This window comes from Leptosomus discolor, chromosome 1 (assembly GCF_034619465.1).
Source record: "Leptosomus discolor isolate bLepDis1 chromosome 1, bLepDis1.hap2, whole genome shotgun sequence".
NCBI classification, from domain to species: domain Eukaryota; kingdom Metazoa; phylum Chordata; class Aves; order Leptosomiformes; family Leptosomidae; genus Leptosomus; species Leptosomus discolor.
The window spans coordinates 770,311-781,333 of record NC_141391.1 but is presented as its reverse complement, the minus strand read 5'-3'; the positions used below and the strand labels follow the sequence as shown (position 1 = coordinate 781,333).

At 63.0% G+C, this 11,023-nt stretch overlaps 1 protein-coding gene across 3 annotated transcripts in view; it reads right to left on the bottom strand.

The window, feature by feature from the left end:
* Nucleotides 1-378: 378 nt before the first annotated feature.
* NUP98 (nucleoporin 98 and 96 precursor) overlaps nt 379-11,023 on the bottom strand; it is a 40,443-nt gene continuing 29,798 nt past the window's right edge. For 2 of the 3 annotated variants that reach the window (XM_086475539.1, XM_086475548.1), the window contains exons 23-33: nt 9,954-10,374; nt 8,956-9,185; nt 7,944-8,213; nt 7,193-7,350; nt 6,843-6,986; nt 5,856-5,998; nt 4,800-5,021; nt 3,489-3,730; nt 2,842-2,996; nt 2,285-2,396; nt 379-1,798 (exon numbers count right to left, since the gene is read on the bottom strand). In XM_086475539.1, the coding sequence (XP_086331665.1) occupies nt 1,581-1,798; nt 2,285-2,396; nt 2,842-2,996; nt 3,489-3,730; nt 4,800-5,021; nt 5,856-5,998; nt 6,843-6,986; nt 7,193-7,350; nt 7,944-8,213; nt 8,956-9,185; nt 9,954-10,374 (2,315 nt within the window). In that variant the 3' untranslated portion in view covers nt 379-1,580. Of the gene's footprint in view, nt 1,799-2,284; nt 2,397-2,841; nt 2,997-3,488; nt 3,731-4,795; nt 5,022-5,855; nt 5,999-6,842; nt 6,987-7,192; nt 7,351-7,943; nt 8,214-8,955; nt 9,186-9,953; nt 10,375-11,023 lie in introns of those variants that run through there. The other variant, XM_086475556.1, reaches the window with a different exon arrangement.

The following is an 11,023-nucleotide window of genomic DNA, read 5'->3' as shown; positions in this document are numbered from 1 at the left end:
CTCCCTGACATTCTGTAAGTGCTCCCCGGCCTCAGCCTCCTCCACCAGGGCAGCTCTGCCTCGCTCTGACCTTTCCCCCTGGCCACAGGGACCTGAGCCTGCTGAAGGCCAGGTCTTACCAGTCCAGACCAAGACGAAGACCCCACCTGGAATCTTTTCCATCTCCTTTGTGACCAGGTCCCTGTTCCACCCTGAGCCACCGCTGCCCTGGTCTCTCAGGGCTGAGGCACCTGGTGAAGCCCTTCCTGCTGCTCTTCACGTGCCTCCACAGACTCAGCTCCATGGGGGGCTGCAGCTTGCCCAGTGCCCCCCCCCCCCGCACACTCACCACCCTACGAAACTGAAATCTTACTTAAAAAGCGAAGGAAGCCACAGGAATACTATAAACACTTTATTTATTGTTTTCAAAAAGACAGGAAAATAATCTAGATCATTTACTTTATTATTATTTTTCTTTAATAAACCCCTTTCCGTCACCCTCATGCACGAAGACCTGCAGCGAGCCAAGGCAAGGCAGCAGCGGGCAGGCTGGGGGCTGCGGGCAGGGCCCGGGTGGCTGCGGCAGGAGCGACCCCACAACGGGAGCAGACTCACAGACAAGCTTTTTCGTTGGGTTTTTTTTTCCTTCTTCCGAGGAGAGCCGGTCTCTAACCACGGCAAGAGCAAAGACTGGACACACCAGAGCACGGGGAGGGGGGCAGCTGCCGGCTGGCGCGATGTCCTCAGGCCACGGACCCCGACCCACCCGGGCAGTGGGGCAGAGGCCCCCCGAGGCGCCCGGGCAGCTCCGCTCCTGGGGCAGGCGACGCTTCTTTTTGGCAGTTTTGCTTTGGGCAGGGAACTGGCCCCCTCCCGTCGGGAGCCTGGAGTGCCGGGAGGCGGCAGCGGCCAGGACGAGCTCCCGGGCGTCCCTGCGGGCAGGACCCAGGAGATATCCGTCCTCGGGGCTCGCCGTAAGGCACACACAGGCGGGTGCCACCTCCCTTCCTCCTGCAGCAGGGACGGAGCTCGCTTTGCTTCTGGAGACGGAGGGGGGAGAAACGAGAGAAAACACCACGTCCGCAGGTCTCCGACTTGGCAAGAGGCCGCAGGAAAAGCAACGCCCCCAAGTTCAGCTTCTCCTCCCTCCCCCGCCCGCAGAGCCCCAGCGAGGGGGTCCCCGCGCTCAGCTCGGGGGCCGAAGGCTCATCGGTTTCCCCGGCGCAGCCCCACCGAAGCGGGAAACCTGCCCACGCAACCGCTGTCCCAGAACTTGCTTCACCGTCCTGTGCGCCGCAGCGGGAGGAGGGGAAAGGCCGTGCCCCCCTCCACGGGTACAATCTCCCCTGCAGACAGGTTGGGCAAGAGGTGCTTTATTGAGTCGAGGAAAATGCGGCGGGGCGGAGGGCGCCGAGCCAGCAGGGTCCGACCGGCCCCGGCGCTCCCCCAGGTTACAAAAGCTCCGGCGTCAGCCCCCGCCCTACAGCCGGTTCACGCCGCTACGGCCACCCCTGCTCGCCTGGAGGGGTCGTTCGCCCCCACAGCGAGGGCAGGCGTTAACCAACGGTAAAAAACAAACTGTCCATCGGCGGGATTCCTCCTCAGGGAGTCGCGACCGCCAGCTCCCGGAGGTAGGACTGGGTGAGGCTGCGGAGCTCCTCCAGGGCGTAGTCCTCCGGCATGGGCAGCCGCCCGACGTGGGGGGCGAGCAGGCGGAGGGGGACGCGCTGCAGGTCGGGCGTGGAGTCGGCGAGGGGCTCCGGGGCGTGCTGCAGGCTGAGGACCACCCGCAGCAGGTTAGCGACGCGCTTGGCCATGTCTGCGGAGAGGAGGGAGAAGGAGCGTTTCCGCAGGCGCCGGAGCGGGAGCGAGCGCTCAGCCCACGGAGGGGAGAACCCGAACAGCGACCCGACAGGCAACGGGGGAGCAGAGGCGCGTGGCTGGGCCGGGGGAACCGTGTCCTCGTGGGGCCTGGCCCGTCCTCAGCGCCGGCAGCGAGCCGGCTGCCCCGGTCCCTGGGCCTCGCGCCTCCGGCCAGCTCCTCCCGGCACGCACGCCCGTCAGACGCAGCACGGGCGAGAGGGTTTAGGGCTCGTCGGGAGAGCAGGCGCTGGCTGCCGCCTCCACCGGGCAACGGCAGCCGCCCGGAGCGACAACCGGGAGCAGCGGCCACGGGAACTACGGGAGCAGCGCGCCGCCGGCCCCCCCGGCACACGCAGAGGGACGGAGCCGCCGGGGGTTCGAGCCAGGACAGGCTGGGAGGGCGGCTGTCCCCGCGGGCCGCGCGGCAGGGGGGTCACCGTACCCGACTGAGCCAGGCGGTCCTTGGCGCTGTGGCAGCGGAGCTGCTCGATCCTGTTGCAGAGCGACGTCACTTTGGTGTGCAGCCGCTCCAGCTCGTAGGTGGAACACTCCAGCTGAAAGCAAAGCCCAGTCAGCCCCCGAGGCACCCAGCGGGACCGCCGGCGGGCCGCCCCAGCGCCCCCCAAGCCGCGTCTACCCGAGGGGCGGCTGCCTGCGCTAAACCCTGGCGAAGCCAACGCCTGGAAGGGGGAAACTAAAGGGGGCTGGGGCGCAGGCTCCCCCCTCACCACCCCGCTCTGCTCCCTCTGCTTCCCTCAGCCCGCCGTCAGGCGCCACAGAGCCCCTGCGCAGGGCAGAGGCCACCTCTGGAATTCTGACAGCGTCTCCCAAACCTCTCTGCGCGCTCGGGGGGGCACCGTGTTGTCCGCCCCCCTCTGCAAACGCGAGACACGGCCACGAGCACGGAGCGGCGAGCAAAAGGTTGTTCCAAAAGCAAGACCGTGTAGGAGCTCCAACCTGATGGGGAAAACCCGACCCCCAACCGTTTCGGCCCGTTACCTGTTGAATCCTATCGAGCATCTCCGTAACGCGGATGTAATCAAGGTAGACCAGCCCGGCCGTCTCCCAGTCCTGGATGAGGGTGCTCCGCTCCGGAGGGGCAAGATCTTCCAGGAATCCTTTCAGGTACTTGTAGTTTTCATTGATAATCGCATCTGAGGGGAACGGGCGCGTCAGTGACAGGGCAGGAGGGTTTCCTGCAGCTCGGGAACAGGGGCCGCTACAGGAGAGCGACGACCGGCCGGCGCCCTCGGGCAGTTTTGGAATTCCCTGACACCATCGGCCACGGCCAGACACGCCAGATCCGGGAGCTACCCGAGGCAAGCCTGAGGCCACCCCCGTTGCCCAGAGCGGGGACACCCCGAGGATCGGGGCCCCAGGAACGCTACGGCGGCCCCGGCTCCCCGAGGCACCGCTGGCGGGGGGGGGCGGGCGCGCAGAGGGCCGAGCGCTGCCCTGCCCGTGGGTTTGCCGGGAGCCATCACCACGCCGGGCGTCACGCCAGAGCCGCTCCCAAAGGGCCCCCCGCTGCCAGAAACACAGCCCGGCCCCTCCGTGCTACCGAACACCCGGCACCTCGCGGTCCTGCCGCGCGCCCGGGCGCCGCTCGGAAGGCAGAACCGAAGCCGCGAGGGTTTCGGACTCACCTGAGGCCAAGTGCCGGACAACCAGCTTGTGGCACTGGTTCCAGTGCCCGGCCTTGAACAAGAAGAGGGCTTCCTTGTGCTTGTCGCCCTCCATCCTCGCCCGGACTGCCTTGGCTTCGTGAATCCAGCGCGGGGGAACGCAGAGCCGCTGCGTCAGGAAGGTCTCCTTGGCCCAGGACTCCGGCGTGTCGGCGAGGGCGCAGTGCCGGTCCAGGAGCTCCCGCACCGCCTTCTCCCGGGTGCTGCGGGGTGAGAGGACAGGGGGTCTGTCAGCAAGCAGCCCCCCACCCTTGCTGCGCCCAGAGGCACGCCGCAGCACGCCGCGGGGTGGATGGGGTCAGGTTTGTGGGCCCGGGACGCGGGGCACCGCTCCGGGGGATCAAAAGGACCCCGAGCTCCGCTTCCACGGCCCCGCTTGGGAGCCACGGGCGCCACAACCCCACACTGTGTAACACCTAACACTGCTATAATCAGGTCTGAAGTCTGAATAGCTAATTGCTTTTCATTGGTAATTGTTTTCCATGAACAACTAGCGTCTTATATTTCATTATTTTGTGATTCAATTAAGTTACGTTATGGTAAGAAACACACGAAGCCTCCCTGATGCTCAGAGCCAGCAGCTGCAGCCTTACGAAAACGGCCAAAGCCAGAGCCGCTGCGGGGGGTGAAATTGTGCCGAACTCAGAACAGGGAGGCAGGTACGAGGGGTGAAATTGCACATTCTCAGCTCGTTATCCTATGGGATGGAACCACAGAAACAAAGGAATGTTGCTGTGAAGACTCTCCCATCCTCCCCATCCTGATTTGTACATCAGAGAGTTTGATCGGTAAAGTAACCAATGATTGCATTAGTATAGGAATATTAATAAAGTTATATGATAGGGTGGACCAGTCATTATAAATGTCAAAATTAATAGCAGGCATAACATGCCCGCTTATGTTAAAATACATTAAGGATCACAACTTTGCAGAAAAAGGATATAAAAATGCCGAGTTTCTGAAGTGACTCTGAAGCACGTCAGGAGGAGCCGCCCCCCGCGCTCCCCCGCGCTGCCGTACAGCAGCACCGGCTCATCCGACCCCGTGCAGGGAAGTCCGTCGCGACCGTGACCCTCCCTCAGCACCACGGCGCTGAGCCAAGCAGAACGATTCACCCCCCCTTGTCACCCCAGCGCAGTTCTCCGCTCCAGCTGCGCAGCTCGCACCGAACACGAGCGCAGCCGCGGTGACCACGGCGCGCTCAGCAGGGCTGGGCACCACGGAACGGTCGCATCCTTCCCGAGGCAAACCCAAGCCAAACCCTCCACTCACGGCGCGTCGGGCTCGTGCAGCAGCACGAAGACGGCCCATTCCCAGAGCCCCTCGCCCTCCAGCTGGGCGGCGTAGCTGGCGTTCAGCACCCCCTGGCTCTGCTTGAAGAGGTGGGTGTAGTTCAGGGCCCTGAGCACCTCCCACAGGTGCCAGCTGAGGCGATAGTCCAGGGGGTCGGACGTCACGCTCCTGGGGTCCAGCAGCTGCTCAAGCTCGTAGTGCCTGGAGGGAAAGGGAGCTCAACACCAAGAGCCAGCGGTGCCCACGCCCCAAGCCCAGAGATGGGTGCTGCTCGGTTCTCCCCTTCACCCACCTCCAACTATTGCGGGGATGTGACTGACCCGGGGGTGCGGTTTGGGGTGGTTTTTTTCCATAGATTCACAGAACAGTTTGGGAAGGGACCTTAAAGGTCATCCAGCTCCACCCCCTCACCTTCCACTAGAGCAGGTTGCCCAAACCCCCACCCTCGCCCTGCTGGCCACGCTGCTCTTGACAGAGGCCGTCACCTTTCTGGGCTGTGGGCACAGGGTGCGGGCCCATGTTCAGTTTTCTGCCCACCAGCACCCCCAAGTCCTCCTCCCCAGCGCTGCTCTCGACCCGTTTTCCACCCACCAGCACGCCCAAGTCCTCCTCCCCAGCACTGCTCTCGACCCGTTTTCCACCCACCAGCACGCCCAAGTCCTCCTCCCCAGCGCTGCTCTCGACCCGTTTTCCACCCACCAGCACGCCCAAGTCCTCCTCCCCAGGGCTGCTCTCGACCCGTTTTGCACCCACCAGCACGCCCAAGTCCTCCTCCCCAGCGCTGCTCTCGACCCACTCATCACCCAGCCTGTACCCGCGCTCTGGAGCGGCAGCTAAAACCCGTTCGCCCTCCTTTTGAGTCTGCCCCCAGACTGACCCCCTTTCCTTCCGCGCGCCCCTCCCGCAGATTTCTCACTGCCTTCAAAAAAGGCAACAACGGTCGAAGCTGATTTCATACCCCTGGACCAGGAATTCAGCAAGTCCCTGACCGATCGAGGTTCCCCTAAGTAGCCTGGTAACTACCCCCCCGGTTACCTGTCGCTGTAGAGCTTTAGCAGGTGGAAGCAGACATCCCTCAGGGGCCTTCCTACATTGTCGTCGTCTTCAATCACACAACCAGAATCCTCGAGGTAAGGAGGCAGGGGACAGCAGGCGTACTTGTCACACTCCGCTGTGTTCTGAAGGAACAGATTTAACAGCAAGTTTGGACAAAGCCGCGCTCGGCACGCCCCCCGGCTCAGCGGGCTCGGGGGCGGCACAGGGCGCACCACTCCGCGCTACCACGGCGCCGCTCAGGGAAACCCCAAACCCCGAGGGCTCGGCCAGGCTCGGCCGCGTCTCACAGGGAGCTCCCAAAAGCCACCGCGCAGAGGCATCGTCAGCTCTCGCGTAGGTACAGCCCGTGTCCCCGAGCCACCTCCCAGCTGGGGGATCCCCGGTGACCCGAGGGAACGGCAGCCGGCACGGCCCGGCAGGGCTGCTCTGCTCTCCCTCGGCAGCCTCCAGCGGCACGGAGCGCGCCGAGCCACCGGGAACCGCTCCCCAGGGCGCCGCGCCGCCAGAGCGCGCTTGGCTTCCGCAGCGCCCAACCCGCCCGGGCCACCAAAGCCCTCTCGAGGGTTGCCCTGCTGGCCCGCGCTCGGCAGGGCGTCCCACGTCCCGCTGGCTTTCCAGTTATTGCCTTCCCACGGGAAGCTCTGGAAACGAGCCGCCTGGCTGCCAACCCCCCGCCAACACTCCACCCGTGGGAGAGCTGCTTCAAGGCAGACCCCACCAGAGGCCCCCCCCCCCCCCCCGAGCAGGGCCCAAGCTGCTCCGGCGCCTCGAGTGACCCACGGGGCTCAACCCCAGCAGGGGAAGGCACCGGGTGCCGTGACACCCGAAACAGTGGCAGACCCCGAGGCAACCCCACAGGCGGCCCCTCCGCGGCGACACCCGACGGCTCACGCCGGTCTCGGCGCGGCACCGGGCAGCCCAGGGGACCGAGGCAGATCCCCCCTCACCCCGGCACGGCCGCCCTACCTGGAACGCCGACTCGTACATGGCGAGCGCCTTGGAAATGGACGCGGTGGGAGGAAGCAGGTACCAGAGGTGGACGGCCACGCAGCGCTTCCAGTCCAGCAGGGAGCACACGTTGATGCTTATCCTCTCCGACAGCTGCCACACCTAGAGAAACCAGTCGCCAAGTCGAGTCCAACCCGTCACCCAACGGTCAGCACGTACCGGGCGTGCAACAGCGCGAGGTGACACCAACGGGTAAAAAAACCCACAGGTCAACACTGCAACTCCTTCCTCTCCTGCTGCGGACCGCGCGCCGCGGCCGCGAAGGGGAAGCCAAGCCAAGGGCCGGAGAGCCGAGGGACAGAACTTACAGGCTTTCCTGCGAGCAGGGCGAAGACCCGCAGCCTCTCTCCCTGGATGAAGCAGTCTGCCTGCAGCCTGTGCCAGTCCACCAGCTGCATGGTGAGGAGGTCCCGGACGGGCTGGCTCCCCGCCAGCTGGGAGAGGAGCAGAGCAAGCCTGTGGTCGCCTGAAACAGGAGACAACAGCCCGTCAGGCAAACCTTCCCCGCTCCCGCCGCCACGGCTGTCTGCTCGCGAGCTGCGGGGCGCTCTGCTCAGCTGCAGCCGCACTGCTGCCTTTTGGGCCCAGTTTCTCCCCAAATGAACCAGCCCACAAACACCTACTAGAACGGGGGCGGGGGGGGGGAGGGGAGGAAGACAAAGGAATGGTGAGGAGATTCCCCAAAGGAGACAAACGGTCGCAGACTTGAGCTGACACAAAACCAGCCGTTAGGGTCTGGAAACGTGCTTTTTCAAAACGGACGTGAAGTACCTTAACGGAAGCTCAACTGAAAGTAACAGCAATTAAAAAGCCGCTCAGAGGAGATGCTATGCAAAACCCCCGTCCCGAACACAAGACAGCATCACTAACGACCTGCAGGAGAGCTGACGAGCACGCCAGCGTGAAGCAGAGGAGCCAGACCCCCCCCAGTCACCATCTGACAGGGGAAAACTCCGTCCTCAGAGCAACCAGTTACCACCGGCTCTCAAAGCGTGAGTTCTCGTCAGGCGTCTCCCTCCCTCCCCGCCTCCAAAAGGCCGGGAGGCGCCAGCACCTTACCCGACTGCTGGGCCAGCCTGCAAGCTTCGCCAATTCTCCTCCCAGTGAGGCAGCTGAACACCGCCTCGACGTGGTTACCGTGCCGGGACAAAGAGACTTCCTCCTCGATCCGTGCCGCGGCAGTCTCCGACAGCCAGCGAGAGAAGGCTTTCCTGCGCTCCAGGGCCAGGATGTAGTCGCTGGGCTCCTCCAAGCTGGCCTCTAACTCCTTCAGGTTCCCCCAAATCGCTTCGCAGAGAGTCCACGCCAAGCACCAGGGCTTCACCGCAGCTGTCAGGACAGAGTGACTTGGTCACCGCAGCGAACACACACAGAAGAAGATGCAAAGGGGACTCCTGTCGGGGGGAAGCTGACTGAGGAAGATGAAGTTGACCTTGACAGCATTCCAGTATACAGAAGTGGATGAAGAATGTTGTAAACAGGTCTGAGGAAGTGATAAGAGACTGAGCAAGAAGAGACTAAACAAGTGAATACCACAGAGCAGAAATTTGGCAAGAGAACGAAGTGGGAGATACAGCAGGAGCTCCAGCCAGTCAGTGTGTGAACGGAGGTGAATGGACAGAGCTACTGAGTGAATCATTTCAGCAGCGTTAGCGCACGAACCGGCGGACAGATAAGAAAGGTTATAAAAGGGAATGCTTCTGCTGCTGCGCCATCTCGGCTTTTACAACTTTAATAAAGACTGCCTTTTTATATATATTTTTATATATATTTTTGTCGTTGTCGGTCCCGACCGCGACAAGCACACACAGAAGACGACGCAGAGAGGATTCCTGTGAGATCACGGGCAGAACCTTGCAGGGCATCTTCAAGGACACCCCACTGTCAGGAGCCGCTGCAGGAAGGCAGCCAGCTCCCCCACGCCATCGACCGTGGCTACGCCTCCAGAAGGAGCGCTGGGGCACGGTCCCTTTCTCCGTATTAGTCAGGTGTCACCGCTCTGGTGCGACCCGCAGGGGACAGCTTTCCAGAGGCACGGCCACCGCCGCGAGAAGAGCCGTTCCATACTCACCTGCCGCCACGGCAGGATCCTCGGCCGCCTTCCTAACCCAGGCGGCGTAGTCGTGAATAGCAGCAACGCCCGGGTTGGGCGCCAGAAGAGGACAGCGCTCATCCATGTGGACAGTGCTGTGCTTCAGCTTTATCTCCAGAGGGACGAGGTACAGCTCTTTGTCTCTGCCCATCCGCCGTTCTTCTAAGCTCAGCTTCTCCACGTGAACCTTGAAAGAGGATTCTGGGAGTCTGGAGGAAAAGAGAAGATAAAAGACAGGTAGTTCTGAACTGTTCTCCACGCAAGTGAGCTGCACCCATCACGGAGCCGCTGCACCGCGCGGCCCGTCCTTGTTTTAACAGCAAGACATACGACCCAGGGTCAGCAGCTAGGGATGAAAAACACAGTTACACAGTCTGGGACTTCAAAATGGGCAAATAAACCTCCCTCAAGGGGCGCCCCCAGCTCTCGGAAGGCCATCAGCCCGCCTCGCCATACCCCAGCACGTTCTGCGAGAGCACGTCGCTCTGCCAGCAAGTCAGAGCTGCTGGAGAACATCAGCCCAACAGGCTCCTTGGAAGACTTCAACAGCCCAATCTCTGGCTCCGTTCCAGTCAAGTTTAGGTACGGAGTTACACAGCCCAGAGCCAGGAAAGGTCTGTGCGGTGCTTTACGCACCAGCGGAACTGAAGGCACCTGGGAATTCAAGGCTGAACAAGAAGTTCCTCAGGGAGGATCAACAGCAGATTAGAAGCTCCCTGGACAACAATTCTGAACTTCCTCTCTCTAACCTTTTGCTGGACGACAGTGCCATTTACTTGTTAAAAAAATAACCCTTCTGACCACAGTATTCCAGGTCCCTGACGTACAGATTTCTGTAAAGCCGCAACCTGAAGGAAATCTCCAGGGGAACATGATCTCACACCACTTCTGCACGTCAGAAGGAACAGTGACCTACGATCACGATTCTTTTGAGCACAGAGAGAGTCAGAACCACCCTGAAGGAAACGGCTACTCACGATTTCGGAGCAACAGGAGTCGGCAGGAACCCGTACTCCGCGGACTCAGACTGCAGATCCTCCATCTCCCTCGATCCGCTCAGTCGGTCTCCACAGTTGACAAGCGTCCAGTTGGGTCCCCAGCCCACGCGGAAGGAGCGCCCCATGAAGAGGGCCATGTCCATCAGCAGCTTCCCCTTCCCGTAGGTGACGGACTTCTCCAGCGGCACGAGCCCCTGCTGCCGGCGGACCCCGACCGTTTTCAGCTGCGCCTCCGGGGCCGAGGGCGGCACCGAGAAGGCCGGCGCCAGCGGCGGAGCCGACGACCACAGGGCAGCGGCAGGGGGGCTGCTCGAGGTCCTCGCTCCCTTCCAGTCTGCCAGGGGGGCGCTCGGCGGTTGGAAGAGCACGTTGGCGAACTTGCTCTGCAGCAGCCCTCCGGCTAGAGGGGAGGAGCAGGAAGGCGGCGTCAGCGAAGGGGGCACTCGCCTTTCGGCGGCCCGCGGCTGGTACTCCAAAGGTACGTCAGCTCTGGAGCAGCCCGTCTGCCAAACCCTGGTCCGGGTTTGCGACGGTCACGCCGAGCTAAGCGCGACCTACCTGCGGCGCCGGGAACCGGGAGACGCACCGCGCCCGGCCTGACCTGCGTCAGCCAAGCGACCGCGCGTGGTGCCGCGCCGAGAACAGCGCACGGCAGCCTCGCCCCGAAACGCAGCGGCTCCGGAGGAGCCACTGTTGGACAGGTGACAGGAGCACCTCACGGGGAAAGCAGAGACCGACTGCTCTCAGGAGGGCCTGGGCTGAAACCCTCCCCACAGAAGCCTCTCAGGCCTGCCCCTCTAACCCTCGCTGCCAGAGGTGTTGCTCCTACCAAGATCACCATCTAGTGCACGTATTGGGTGGCAACAGCAAGGTTTTGGGGGCGGGGGGGGGGGCTGCAGGGGTGATCTCTGTGGGAAGAGGGCAGGGGCTGCCCCGTGCTGGACACAGCCGAGCCCATCGCGGGGGTCTGTGGCACCCCCGGACCCATCGGCAAAGTCGGTGGTGCCTCAGAGCGCTCCGAAAAAGAGCAGAAAACGCCACACAGGGGG